Source organism: Solanum tuberosum, unplaced genomic scaffold (genome assembly GCF_000226075.1).
Source record: "Solanum tuberosum cultivar DM 1-3 516 R44 unplaced genomic scaffold, SolTub_3.0 scf00020, whole genome shotgun sequence".
NCBI lineage: Eukaryota > Viridiplantae > Streptophyta > Magnoliopsida > Solanales > Solanaceae > Solanum > Solanum tuberosum.
In genome coordinates, this window is record NW_006238946.1 from 520,203 (window position 1) to 533,902 (window position 13,700).

General features: G+C 35.2%; 3 protein-coding genes across 4 annotated transcripts; 2 read left to right on the forward strand and 1 right to left on the reverse strand.

The window, feature by feature from the left end:
• Positions 1-842: 842 nt before the first annotated feature.
• On the forward strand, positions 843-3,084 carry LOC102590592 (uncharacterized). The gene is made up of 2 exons (XM_006340594.2): positions 843-1,168; positions 2,734-3,084. Exons 1-2 carry the CDS (start codon positions 1,084-1,086, stop codon positions 3,063-3,065), a joined length of 417 nt encoding a protein of 138 aa, XP_006340656.1. The 5' UTR covers positions 843-1,083; the 3' UTR covers positions 3,066-3,084.
• A 27-nt stretch (positions 3,085-3,111) lies between these two features.
• Positions 3,112-6,462, reverse strand: LOC102590941 (abscisic acid 8'-hydroxylase 3-like). The gene is made up of 9 exons (XM_006340595.2): positions 6,002-6,462; positions 5,345-5,669; positions 4,980-5,129; positions 4,568-4,819; positions 4,202-4,288; positions 3,983-4,061; positions 3,744-3,850; positions 3,534-3,652; positions 3,112-3,454 (listed from the first exon to the last, which is right to left on the reverse strand). Exons 1-9 carry the CDS (start codon positions 6,265-6,267, stop codon positions 3,352-3,354), a joined length of 1,488 nt encoding a protein of 495 aa, XP_006340657.2. The 5' UTR covers positions 6,268-6,462; the 3' UTR covers positions 3,112-3,351.
• Positions 6,463-7,821: 1,359 nt separating this feature from the next.
• Positions 7,822-13,144, forward strand: LOC102591288 (proteasome subunit beta type-1). 2 transcript variants are annotated; one of them, XM_006340597.2, is made up of 8 exons: positions 7,822-7,981; positions 8,058-8,165; positions 9,225-9,306; positions 10,789-10,918; positions 11,007-11,149; positions 11,268-11,354; positions 11,946-11,999; positions 12,293-13,144. In XM_006340597.2, the coding sequence occupies exons 1-8, from the start codon at positions 7,935-7,937 to the stop codon at positions 12,311-12,313; spliced, it is 672 nt and encodes a 223-aa protein (XP_006340659.1). In that variant the 5' UTR covers positions 7,822-7,934; the 3' UTR covers positions 12,314-13,144. The 2 variants fall into 2 exon arrangements, with proteins under 2 accessions (XP_006340659.1, XP_006340658.1); XM_006340596.2 differs by having other exon boundaries at positions 11,946-12,630.
• The last annotated feature ends 556 nt before the right edge of the window (positions 13,145-13,700 follow it).

Here is a 13,700-nt window from a genome sequence, read left to right on the forward strand (position 1 = left end):
GTTTTCATGTGTAAACCCGGCCGGTAGATTTATGAATCTGGAACATGAAATAAGTTAAGTATTGCTCTAAAGGAAATTAATCATTGAATTGAATGCGTCAGTAATTTAATTTATTGATTAGTATATGTAATCTTAACATGGGAAATTACTTAAGTGTTTAATAGTGAATTTCAAAATATAAATATAGGAGTGCAATTACGAATTTTTAGTGGAATGATTTGTAATTTATTATGGTAAGAATAATTCAAATTAATTATTTGGAATTATTTCCATAATAGGAAGTCTTAGTAATAAATTATGTGGTCCCTCCAGTGTCCAATTTAACTAGAACTCAGAATTCTATTTTCTAGTAGAAGAAGAAAAAGTAACGTATATATTTCTTCCAAGAAAGAAGCGTGAGTTTTGGGTTTTCTTGAAGAAAAAAGATTTATACTTTCTTCTCCTCTTTGGACTAGGAAGACATCTCTATAAGTAAGGATTCTTCTAACATAGAAAGACAATTCAGTATTCTATATGATACTTACCCACCCAAATATTGAGAGAGTTGAATTGTTAATTGGGATCACTTTAGAAGGCCGTAGATCTGGAGTCGGATTTACTTCAAAATATCTGCACACCCTTCAAGAGGTAATCCTGAATTAATTTTCAGCATATTTTGTATGTGATACATATTTGTGATTGTTGTCTATAGTCATGCAAGATGTCTAGAATGCTTCCGCTGTGTATGCTATTTTCTAACAGATATAACATTCGAGAAGAAATTAACATCTAGTCAATATATAAAGGGGGGGAGAAAAAATTGTACGTAGTAGAAAAAATCAAACGTTGAAAATAATTAAAATAATAGCATTGTTTTCTAAGACGGAAAATGACAATTGGAATTTGGACGGAAGCATTTATAGGAGAACAAAATCAGAAGAGGCCGGTGAACAACCCAAAGCATTTATTGGCGAACATAAATGAGAAGACAATTGAGTTTTAGTGCTTTCTTTGAATTTACATAAATCATTGTCGAGTTTTTGTTTTCTATTTAGAGATATATTCTGAAATAGATAATAAAAAAAAAAATAGACCTTCTTGCTGATGGTGCAAAAGACTGTATTGAAGGTTGATGTTTCTTGTGATAAATGCAAGAAGAAGATCCTCAAAGCTGTTTCAGGTCTGCCAGGTACTTCAACTTTCTCTGTTTTTTTTTCCTTTCAAAAACTGGGGTAGGGAAAGGAGAAATAGGGAAAGTGCTACAATGTGGAAATCAAACCATCATCAATAAGGTAGGAATTAAAATAGCCAATCAACCAATTGAGCTACTGAGATTCATTCCCCTGCAACTTTGTTTTGTAATTAGGATTGCTATTCAAAAAATCTATAATAACTAATTAAAGCATGTTCTTTCATATGTCTATGTGTGTAGTATATAAATAGTTTGTTTGAGTGGGTAAAAGTTTCACATTGGTTGGAGAATGAGTTAGTGATCTCTTATATGGATCACTTGAGCAATCCTCCCCTCATGAACTAGCTTTTGGGTTGAGTTAGGCCCAAACATCATATCTTTATATAGTATCAGAGTCAGGTTCATACCCGTATGGGCTCTCGGTCCACACTCTAGTCAAGCCTGGGCATGAAGGGGTGTTAAAGTGTGTAAAAGTCTCACATTGGTTGGAAACTGATAGTCTTTTTGTATGGACTTCTGCAATCCTCCATTCATAAGCTAGTTTTTGGGGTTGAATTAGACGCATGTGTCATATAGTTACATATCTCATAGGTACATTAACATCATCTGAGTATAATCTTCTCTGGTTCAGGAATAGAATTTAATATAACATCATCTGTTGTCCAAAAATGTTAATTTACACTGCTGTTACCTAAGATATGGAAACTACTAAGCATAGCCGCTAAATCACATTTTAGCTGGGTACTTAGATATGCAATAACACTTTTTTAGCTCGAAAGAAAGTTATGATGACTTTTTAATGACTTAGCGGGTCGGATTAAATGGGGTGGGTCATTAAATGGTTTAAATGGATATATATTTGGTTCTTAAAATTTTGGTTAAAAATAAAAATTTCATGTCAGAAAATTTTAGTGAAAAAAATAATTAAATATGTTGAGTGACTTTCTGTGCAAAGAAGACATAGTTGAGTGTCTTTTAAGTTGAGAATGAAAGTTGAGTGACTTTCTGTGAAAAGAGTTGATAGTTGAGTGACCATCAAAGTTATTAACTCCTAGTTCATGGTATTCATTTTGAAACCTGATTAATTTGGATTCGTATTGGAAAGTTTTATTTTTGGGTAACACACTCACTGCTAAAACCAAGTTCATTCTAGCTAGAGATTGAATCTAAAACTTATGATTAAAGATTTTAAAAAAAAACTATTACACTACAACCTTGTGTGATAACTATGCCAATAGGCAAAGCCTAAGCCTAAGACGATTGACGGTCATTAGGGGTAAATCTAATGACTTAGATGTCTACATTAGATCCAATACTCTTTGTGAGTGTCCTATTGATTTCATCTTACATGTCAGTGTTATTAATTTTGGGGAATCCAACAAATTATTGTTTGATTAGAATTTTCAAACATTTTTATAGTATTCGTTACTACAAAATTAGGATTTAGAGCTATTTATGACAATATTAATTTAAATTTAACCAATTATCATCCTACTCCTCCTTGGTTATAAATTGAAAACGTGTAATTCATGAAACTGAAACTCTAAAATTTGATATTGAAGGTGTGGAAAAAATAGAAATTGATGGAGCAAAGGGGACTTTAAGCGTAACGGGGAACGCTGACCCATACGAGGTCATTGTAAGATCAAGGAAAGCTGGGAAATTTGCGGAGGTGATCAGTATTGGGCCTCCACCAGCTCCTCCAAAACCAGATGGACCGAAAAAACCCGAACAGAAAGGGTCCAAACCCGAACCCGACCCCCAGACCATGGCCCATATGTTTGGGCCTCCCCCTCCGTTAATGCCCTCAGTCTGTCCTTGCTGTCAGAGATCACCACATGTCGTTCACGTGACACGTAGGGAAGAACCCACCCCACAATGCTCGATTTTGTAAGTGCGCAATTTCGACGAATACTGATAGGGGCGGATCCATAGTATCAGTTAAAAATTCATGATTACTCTTTGCATTTATTCAAATTTTCCAATTCGTTGTAGCTGTCATGCAGGACGAATACTTTTTTTTTTCCCTTCATATTCATACTTTTGAATTATCAACTAGGAGAAGTACGGAAAAGTTGGATTACATCATCCATTCCTATCAATTACTATGACCCATTGTTCCACAATAAAATTTGTAACTTGTTATCTATCTTCTTAATGGGCCCATTTGGAGAAGTTTGCTATTCATCCTGCAAGGCTGTCAAAGTTATTGGACACCCACTTCTTAATCTGGGAATATGGGCTTTTCTTTCCAAGCTGCGATCTGGATCGTCAACTGTCCATCTATACAATAATCATGATAGTAAATGTAAGTTAATTATCAAAGGAAAATTTGATAAATTACAATTAAGGATTTACTTACTTGTATCCAGTTGTTAATCTGTGCAAAAACACCAACATGGTCACTTTTGCCATGTTAATTCCCAAGCAAGTACGGGGTCCTGATCCAAAAGGAATGTAGCTATATGGTTTTTGAATTTCCTGATCATATGAGAAAAATATGCATGGTTAAATAGTAATGTACATAACATTTCAAAGTTTTCCAAGATAAATAAGCAATAGAACTTAGTACGTCGAATCTTGAAGGGTTGAACTGCATAGGGTCTTTGTATACTGTTGGATCGTAGTGTATGCACGTTGCATCTATGTTCGCATGCCACCCTTTCTTTATTTCAAAACCTGTCACGAGCATACAGAAAAAATTAGTTGTCAGATGATTCTTATTCCTGTGGAATTACAACCAACTAACAGAGGAATTGCAGTGTCACAAACTTTTCCACATATGGAGTAATGTGCTAAGAATAAACTTACCTTCAATACTACAGTCATTAAGTGCAACCCGAGGGAACCATAGCAAGACATTCGACATCCTCAACGTCTCTTTCACAACCTAAGTATAGAGGAAATAGAGTTACATCTTATCTGATTCTGGTGCAGATATAATATGGTGAAAAACACCGAATAATTTTGCTGTAGTAAGAGGTAAATAAATCAAGAAGAAGGACTATATAAGATGTAGTTTCTACAAACCTTTGACGCATAGGACATGCTATTGAGATCATCCATAGTTAGTAAGGCTCCATTAGGCTTGCTTCTGAGTATTGAAAGCTGTTCTTCCTGTAAGTTGATAGTAGTATTAGACTATTAGTCATACACCTGACTACATGTTTGTGTTTTATATGAATAAATTTCTTGAGATATTAGAGTTATCAGTTTCCATACTCACACATGTAAGCCAAAGTTGGGTGAAAAAAAATGTGCTTTTCAACATAATGTCACCAGTTACATGTTATAGGCTAATAGAAAAATTATGCTTTAGAAATGCCACAAGTAGGATATTTAATCATTTTGTCAGCATAAAAGTGCATAATGTCTTTGTGATATATGGATACTCACTCTGAGCCTGTTCTGGGCTCCTCTGTGCTCATCCAAAAACTTGACACTCCACATCATTGCAGCAGCAGTTGTTGTCTGCCCTGCAATTATCAGCGTTAACAAATTATCCATGATCTCTTCATCATCAAGCATTTGATTAGCTGGACATGAATCCTTCTCCAACATGGACTGCAGGAAGTCTTCATAATATTCCTTCCCATTGCGCCGAGCTGTTATCATTCCCTTAAAGGTCTCCATTAGCCTCCCACGTGCCTGTACGGAAACTGAGGATGAGCACAATCTTATAGTAGTATAGATTAATTTCTCTTATATTAAGCGAAAAATCTTAGCTATTTACTCCCTTTTAATAATTAATGATCTGTTTACTCAAGTCAAATTTTGTTCACATGTCGCAAATCATCAAGTGCCCTACCTTGATGCCTTTAAAATATCTGGTGCCCGGAATCATGACTGGAAAGGACAGCATGGCATCAGAAATAGCAGTGCAGTCTTTTTCAATTTGTTCTAGCAGAGAAGAATCTTTGATGCTCATCAGCATATCGCACATTGCATCGAATGTTATCTGCAGCAAAATTTCACGTGGTCAGCATACGTACACTCACTGCAGCAGCACACAGCGGTACTATTTCTTTTGATACGTCTTTTTTGTATCAAAAGGCCCAGGCCAATGCACTAAATCTTGTTCAAAACACATCAAAAAAGAGGAAGGGACTAAATTTGTTCCAAGCCATATGTTAGTACTAAAACTAGTGGAGTAATAGATTATAGACAAGTTACCTTCATGTTGAAGTCAAGCACAGTGAAACTCTTCCCTTCCTTTTGTACTTTCTTCAATCTTTCATATAGCATTTTGTCAAATCTCTGGACAAACTTAGACAGTGAATTCATAGAGAAAGGATCAGATAGGAGGCGCCTAATCCTTTTGTGACTTTCTTGAGGAACACATAACAAACTTTTCTTTCCCACAGCATCTGCCATCGATTTCACGTAGCCCTTGTTGAATAGAGCAAAATCATTAGTAAAAATTGCTTTCGCACCCTCAACACTTGGAACAAACACATGTATCTTCCCGAAAATTCTGGTTTTGAACCATTTTCCATGCCTGTGTTAAACAACAATCAATCTACCAGAATTTGCTATATACACTATAGCTGATATGCTGGAGGAACAAATGAGGAGGGATTTTTATCATAAAATAGGAACTTATTATGCTGATTTATAAACATTTGGGAAAATATTGAATAGAAAGTCCATAGAATAGAAAGCCTATGGACTTTCTCTGTTTTTTGTCATAGGAACAGCTGACCTAGTGTCTGTCATCTCAATATAAAATTAAAGCTAGTATATATATTACTCTCAATATAGAAAAAGCAAATTGCTGGATTTGATATTGCATTAAAACTTCATGGATTTAAAACAAAAAGAGTTTCTTACCATTCGCGTCGAAGTCTAACAAATTCATAACAACCTTTGACACTGTTGGTTGCTGATAGAAGTGCAAAGGTTTCGCCCACGAAAGGTATTCCCAAACTCCCAGGTATGCAGTTTTTTTCATTTTTAGCTCCCTTTGACAAGTAAAGTGCAGTAATACTTATGACAAGTATTGAAACCAGAAGAATATCATAGTATTTGCTTAGTAGGAGAAGAATGTCTTCCATTGATATGGTAAGCATATTCTGATTCGATTTTAATGTCAACATGAAAGGATAAACTATCACTAATATATAGTAATGCTCTCACTTTATAAGGCATAATTAAAAATGCATTAGGTAGAGATTAGAAAATTCAAATGTAAGTATAGGACAATATGCCATAAGCCTGGATCTTTTGTCTTCACTTGCTTTGCACAATGGATACGGATCTATCTTTTAAGATACTACTTAAAATAATAGAACAGGCTGACAAATATATGTAAGTTGCTTTCAATTACTTTTCTTTGTGCTGATTGAGACTTTTCATATACTCCATGCATTTCAAAATAAGTGTCATCTCAGAAATTCATGATAAAAATTAAAATATATTTTCAAATATATCCTTATACTCTAATCTTCATAATAGTTTTTAATTGTCAAAAGACATTTATTAAATCAGGATAGTTTAGTAAACTACACATTGTATTTATCGGGGTTTTTTTTTAGTGAATGTGGGAGTAGCTAGGTAAGATGCTAAATGTGATCTCCTTGCCGGCATGGTCTATTATTATTAGTGACCACATAAAAGATGATACTGACAGCTAGTCATGAAAATTTGTGAACAATAATCAAACATATACGAGGTAGTAAGTACAATCTTCAAAAAAGAAAAATCATAACATAAGCAAACTTCTTGGCCTTGGATGCTTTTTATGTGGTCAAATGAATTGCTCGAAATGGATGAACGGATAATGGACATTTAGTCATGTTTTATTATAAATAAAAAAATTAAAAATAATTTTTATTTTTAAAGTGAAAAATAATAAAGTATTTGAAAAGAAGTTCAACACTAAAAAAATTTATGGTCAAACGCCTCCTAAATGTATCAAGAGTGATTTGGTATGTTTATATGATTGAGGCATTTTATTCAAAGAACTTTGATGAGATATAGGAAAAGTGATTTGGTAGGTACAGTTAGTTGATAAAATTGGATTTCTCCACTCTCCAATTGATATCCTTTGCCATGCTCGAAAGGAGGGGGAGATTCTTGACATGTGACAAATGATATCGTGCACTTATTTCGGCTGTGGTCTAATGGACGTATGCTTATCCAGTTATCGGCATACTCTCTTTTGTTTTGTCTAAGACTAGATTTGTAACTATCCGATTTTTTTTAGAATTTCCCAACTTCAACTTGTGATATTATTTTAAAAATATGTTATAATAGTCGAGTTTCTTTCAAAAATAGTCTTTTTATCTCAAGAAAAACAGTAGTAAAGGCATAAGGCCTGCGAACTCTGCCTTCCCCAAATCGATGTATAATATTAACTTTAACTCAAAAGGTCGAAATAGAGAATTTGAAGTTGAAAAGCTTATTTGAGGCGTATTTAATTTGAAATTATGATTATTTTCTGATAAGACTTTAATTTTTCTTTTTCAAGTGAAATATGACACAAAAAAAAATCTCTTTTTTACATTAGTTAAGTTTTTGAAAGATTTTTGTAAAATAAGTTGGGGAGGGACCAAAAATCCCACTTTTAAATGGACCGCGAAGATACAAAACACTGGGCCTAAATAAGGAAGCAGTCGGGGGCCTTTTAATACTAAGCCCATCTACCGCTCAGAGTCAGATGACTTGGTGAAGACGAATCATCAGTCCTTCCCTCTTTCTTCAAATTGAATCTTCTTCTGCAACCCTAGATCGATCTCCCTTTCTCTCTACCCATCGAATCACCATGACGAAGCAGCAAGCTAACTGGTCTCCTTATGACAACAATGGCGGGTAATGTTTCATGAATATTTACTTATTTTGCTTTCTTACTTTCATTTTTAATGTCGGTCCCGTTTCGACTTTGCAGAACCTGCGTGGCAGTAGCTGGAGCAGATTACTGTGTAATTGCAGCAGATACTCGCATGTCCACTGGCTACAACATTCTTACTCGCGATTACTCCAAGATCATTAAACTGTATGTTTCTTTTATTTGTTTCAAATAACTTGTTTTCTGTGCCATTTAGCTGGTTAATACTATGAAGTACGCTAATAACATCTTATACATAGATCTATATATTTGATAGATAAAGCTCTATGCATTGCAATCACTTTTTCGGTAGAAAGTTAAAATTTCCCTTCTATACTGCACAAAGTAAAATTTATCCCAAGCATAATGATTCGTAACAGTAGTGTACTACGCAATTGGAGTGTCAGGGGTGAGAAAATTATTCAAACCGCCACTAGCCTTGCGGGATTTCTTGGTTATAAAAGAATATTGTTATCCAATTATTGTTTTCATATCAAGTGGATGAACTGACCTATTAGTACTTAATTTTAAAGAAGAAGACTAACATAGAACCATCACAATTCAAGCATAATTATTGACTCAATATATTAAAAAGAGAAGAGAACTAAATCTCATTGAGTTGCCGCCAGGAAATCAATGAAGAGAGAGGCTAGGCCAAGGGGTGGGAGTGGAGAGCAGGTTTGGAGGAGGAAAAAGAGGGAGCAGTCAAAGATCAGAATGCAAACCTAGGGTTGCATTTCTCTGTTTGGATGAATCACGAATGGAACTACTTTCAGTGCTGTTTTCGTTGTTTGCTTGACGAGGCACAGTCAGTAATTAAAAAGAAAATTTAGCCAAGAGGCAATATCAAGTTCCTCACGGCTCGTAATTGCATAAAATGTGTTCAACCTTTACTAAATAGACTCTGTATTTGCTAACTATAACTTTCCCATGCATATAGAAATTCTTTTTGTGAAGCGGTTTTAAAACCAACTTGCCTTTAACTGCCTCTGCCTGGGAGGATGAGAGCATAGCAAGGTTTGCACTCCCAGGATTAACAATAAACCCACATATTATTATCTCCTTTAGTCCTCATATACATTGTAGCATGAGAGAATGAATGAGATGGGTATGCATACATGTAATCTTCACCTTCCGTCATGATACTAATTGGTTTCTCTTCTTTTATCTTTACCCAAACCTTTTCCTAATATATCAGTTTTGCATGTTAACTGTCTGATTATGTAGAGCGGATAAATGTGTGATGGCATCGTCAGGATTTCAGGCTGACGTGAGAGCTTTGCAAAAGGTTTTGGCATCAAGACATCTGGTAAAAATGCTAAAAGTTTTTGTTAATCCTTTATCTCTTCAGACAGTTTGGTATGGAGCATGTAGGATGTTTTTGTATCTTCGTTCAGTGTACTTCACCTGTTTGTGCAATATGAACCTATTAGCTCGTTGAGAACCAAAATTTTGATTGTTAGCTTGCATAATGTGCGTGACTTTATGGAGAAACTGAGTGTGCATTATGTGATAGAGAGACAGAACAGTGACCATGATCTGATCCATGAGCTTTAAAATTATTTAGCCAGAGGATATGATTATGGGCAGGATTGGGGTGGGGATGGGGGTTTCTAGGTGTTATAATTAATACATAAACTAGGTTCGTTTTCTTTTCTTCCAATTGAAGGGGTGCCTTGGAGTAACTGGTAAAGTTGCTGCAATGTGACCAGGAGTCACGGGTTCAAGCCTTGGAAACGGCCTCCGGCAGAAATGCAAGGTAAGGCTGCCTACAATAGGCCCTTGTGGTCGGGCTCTTCGCCAGACCCTACGCATAACGGGAGCAGCTTCAGTGTACTGGGTCCTCCGACTTCCCTTTTTTTCTTTTCTTCCAATTATGCATGACATGATCAGAACCTAGTTTTTGGTACATGCCTTGTGCGTGTCCCTTATTGATGAGTATAAATAGTCTAAAAAGTCACATAAATATTAGTTAAAAATATGTTTGAGTTGTAAAATAAAATTAAAGAAAAACAATTCAAGCCCCTGAAAATAGTTAAAGTCAGTGGTATTTAAACTAAACTCAATATCAAGGAAGAAATTGTACCTCAAAAGGGTACACAAATGCTTACTGAGTCATTCACATATTGTTGAATTTTACTACGACGTATGAATGTCACTTCTCCTCTTCACCCTCGAGAAAGCATGATCGCTCGTTTTGTATCACTTAGTCGCGTTAATCAACACAGATACACTGTCAATAACACTTGAAATCTTAGGTTCTTTTTTCAATAATCGAGAAATCTGTTGTTCTTTTGGCTTCAAAACTCAGTGGAAATGGTCTCACCCATCTATACTATATTCTAGGGCTCAATAGATGTGGGCAATTTAAAGCGGGCAGGGAAAAGTGTAAAACATGTATCATAAGCTCGTTTTCACTTAAATGTACATCATATTTATTTGAAATAGTTCTTGCAATAAGAATTACAAATAGAGGAACTTCTCCTGACATTCTTGGGATATGGCATTAACTATTAAGGTACAACTGTTACTTCCAAATCTAATTTTCATTCTTCTTGTTCCGTTGTATTTTCATTTCTTAAGAAACTAAATATTGATTTTCACCTTACATGTTATCTACTTCTGAAATAGTATGTTTATAGTATCCCTAATGGGACTAAAATATAGGATGATGTCTGAAATGGTAATCTGTAATTCTTTTATCATGGATCATGTGCTGTCTAGAGTTTAGCATTTACATTCCTCTGAGATATTGGATAAGGATCTTTTAATGTTTATTATTTTGCAATAGATCTACCAGCACCAGCACAATAAGCAAATGAGCTGTCCAGCTATGGGCCAGCTTCTTTCGAACACACTATACTACAAACGTTTCTTCCCCTACTATTCGTTCAATGTTCTAGGTGGCCTTGACAATGAAGGTAATGGGTTAGCTATTGTCTAAAGGTTATTTATTTGTAGTCTTTTCTGGTAAAGAAGCTTATACAATTTAATCCATAAAATTTGCAGGGAAGGGGTGTGTCTTCACCTATGATGCTGTGGGATCATATGAGAGGGTTGGCTACAGCTCTCAAGGTTCTGGTTCAACTCTGATCATGCCTTTCTTGGACAACCAACTGAAGTCTCCTAGCCCTCTGTTGCTGCCTGCTGTGGTTTGCTCCATATTTTATCTGTTCAAATTTTCTCATATAGTCAAGGCATTTGAAATTGACCTAAAAATGAGGAGAAAAATATAGCCATTTGCTAACGGAGTTCCCATGACCTCTGCAGGATGCTGTTACTCCACTTTCTGAATCAGAAGCCATTGATTTAGTTAAGACATGCTTTGCTTCAGCAACAGAAAGGGATATATACACTGTAAGTCATTTGTATGATATCTTTTAGGCGATCTATTTTAGAATTCAAACTCTTTGGCTTCTTGGACTTCGGTTTATCAAGCGCCAGAAAATTTCCAATTTCCTTCCCCTTTTTCTCTTATGATATACTTTTGCGCGGACTCTTCCAAATCCCTGCTGCACCCGTGTCGACACGACATGGGTGCGGGATCCACAACAGATTTGATCAACTTACCTTGGGTACTTTGATCTCATTCTATGATCGAGAAGTATAGATTGATTGATATTTGTTTTTGATTTTTGGGTTTGTCACTTGTATGCCTTTATTTTACACGAGGTAAGAATAAAATGTTGGTGTTTATAAACAATGAAAATTTTACGAGGTTTAGTTCAGTAATTTCAACTAATCTGAATATATACTTTATTTGTCGTAATATACATTTATTGGTTGTATCCACCACCTGTATCTGCACTTGGATCCATAATTCTGAATCCTAAAATTTATGTGATGAAGAATTGGACCTTTAGATCCACACCCGAGTCTGGGCATCATAGAGAAATAAATTCTTTCACTATCAGCTGTATTTCTGAATGTTTTGCTTTCTTATTGCAGGGTGACAAACTGGAGATAGTTGTATTAAATGCTGATGGCATTCGTAGAGAAGAAATGGAACTGAGGAAAGACTGATTTCTTGTGTTTCTTATCCAATTATGAATGAATGTAATGAGATTAATTTACATTATGATAAGATTGGAAGTTTAAACTAATTTGGTTTGAAAAAGGTGCAAGTGGCTTAGAGGGGTTATTGGGATTCATTGTTAGCTCCAGACTGTGGAGTGTCCTTGAGAATCTCTCTGCAGGGCTTTCTTCCAATGTGGATTTTATGTACTATTTGTTAAGCTTTCATCAAAAAGGAAACCTTTTGGCTCAAATCTCTGTAGGGCATTCGTAGAGAAGAAATGGAACTGAGGAAAGACTGATTTCTTGTGTTTCTTATCCGATTATGAATGAATGTACTGAGATTAATTTACATTATGATAAGATTGGGAGTTTAAATTAATTTGGTTTGAAAAAGGTGTAAGTGGCTTAGAGGGGTTATTGGGATTCATTGTTAGCTCCAGACTGTGGAGTGTCCTTGAGAATCTCTCTGCAGGGCTTTCTTCCAATGTGGATTTTATGTACTATTTGTTAAGCTTTCATCAAAAAGGAAACCTTTTGGCTCAAATCTCTGTAGGGCATTCGTAGAGAAGAAATGGAACTGAGGAAAGACTGATTTCTTGTGTTTCTTATCCGATTATGAATGAATGTACTGAGATTAATTTACATTATGATAAGATTGGAAGTTTAAACTAATTTGGTTTGAAAAAGGTGCAAGTGGCTTAGAGGGGTTATTGGGATTCATTGTTAGCTCCAGACTGTGGAGTGTCCTTGAGAATCTCTCTGCAGGGCTTTCTTCCAATGTGGATTTTATGTACTATTTGTTAAGCTTTCATCAAAAAGGAAACCTTTTGGCTCAAATCTCTGTAGGGCATTCGTAGAGAAGAAATGGAACTGAGGAAAGACTGATTTCTTGTGTTTCTTATCCGATTATGAATGAATGTACTGAGATTAATTTACATTATGATAAGATTGGAAGTTTAAACTAATTTGGTTTGAAAAAGGTGCAAGTGGCTTAGAGGGGTTATTGGGATTCATTGTTAGCTCCAGACTGTGGAGTGTCCTTGAGAATCTCTCTGCAGGGCTTTCTTCCAATGTGGATTTTATGTACTATTTGTTAAGCTTTCATCAAAAAGGAAACCTTTTGGCTCAAATTGGTGCGTTTAGTGGACAGCTTTCGAATCAAAACGGTACTTATGTTCCTTTCTTTAAATTATGTAATGTTCTGAATGAAACCAGTAGCTTCTGACATTTGGCCAATGTCTCTTTCAAAATGATGATATCTCTGCAAATGTATTGAAACGAGTAAATCACATGCTGTAGGGGCTGATTGGTTGGGACAATCTTTCTCTTCTGTCCACTTGTCTTGGCTGGAAGAAAAAGTTGTACTTGATACTACTTTTTTCTTTTAAATGGAGTAAATTATTAATGACCTTTCTTCAGATTAACTTAAGTTATTGCCTCAGCAGCACTGAGAAAACTATAGTTTGGCCTTAAATAATACTATTTCAGTATTTGCAAATATCGGGTTAGCCACGTTAGGTGGAGTTTCCTTTAAGAACACATCTTATTTTACGTGGCATTTTTTCCTTTTTAAATCATTTATAAAAGATTGACACCTTTCTATAATGATTTTCAACCACACAAATATCTGTTTTTCCATTTTCTCTCCCCTATTTCATCCACTTTAATATTAGTAATGCTGGCTGA

Bases quoted from the DNA above. Each gene is read 5' to 3' on its own strand.
- LOC102590592 (XM_006340594.2), top strand. From the start codon at position 1,084: ATGGTGCAAAAGACTGTATTGAAGGTTGATGTTTCTTGTGATAAATGC. The intron at 1,169-2,733 runs GTACTTCAACTT...TTGATATTGAAG, and splicing joins AGCTGTTTCAGGTCTGCCAG to GTGTGGAAAAAATAGAAATT.
- LOC102590941 (XM_006340595.2), bottom strand. From the start codon at position 6,267: ATGTTGACATTAAAATCGAATCAGAATATGCTTACCATATCAATGGAA. The intron at 5,670-6,001 runs GTAAGAAACTCT...TGTTTAACACAG, and splicing joins GTTAGACTTCGACGCGAATG to GCATGGAAAATGGTTCAAAA. The intron at 4,062-4,201 runs GTTTGTAGAAAC...CTCTATACTTAG, and splicing joins GCATGTCCTATGCGTCAAAG to GTTGTGAAAGAGACGTTGAG.
- LOC102591288 (XM_006340597.2), top strand. From the start codon at position 7,935: ATGACGAAGCAGCAAGCTAACTGGTCTCCTTATGACAACAATGGCGG. The intron at 9,307-10,788 runs GTAAAAATGCTA...ATTTTGCAATAG, and splicing joins TTTTGGCATCAAGACATCTG to ATCTACCAGCACCAGCACAA. The intron at 11,150-11,267 runs GTTTGCTCCATA...TGACCTCTGCAG, and splicing joins CTCTGTTGCTGCCTGCTGTG to GATGCTGTTACTCCACTTTC.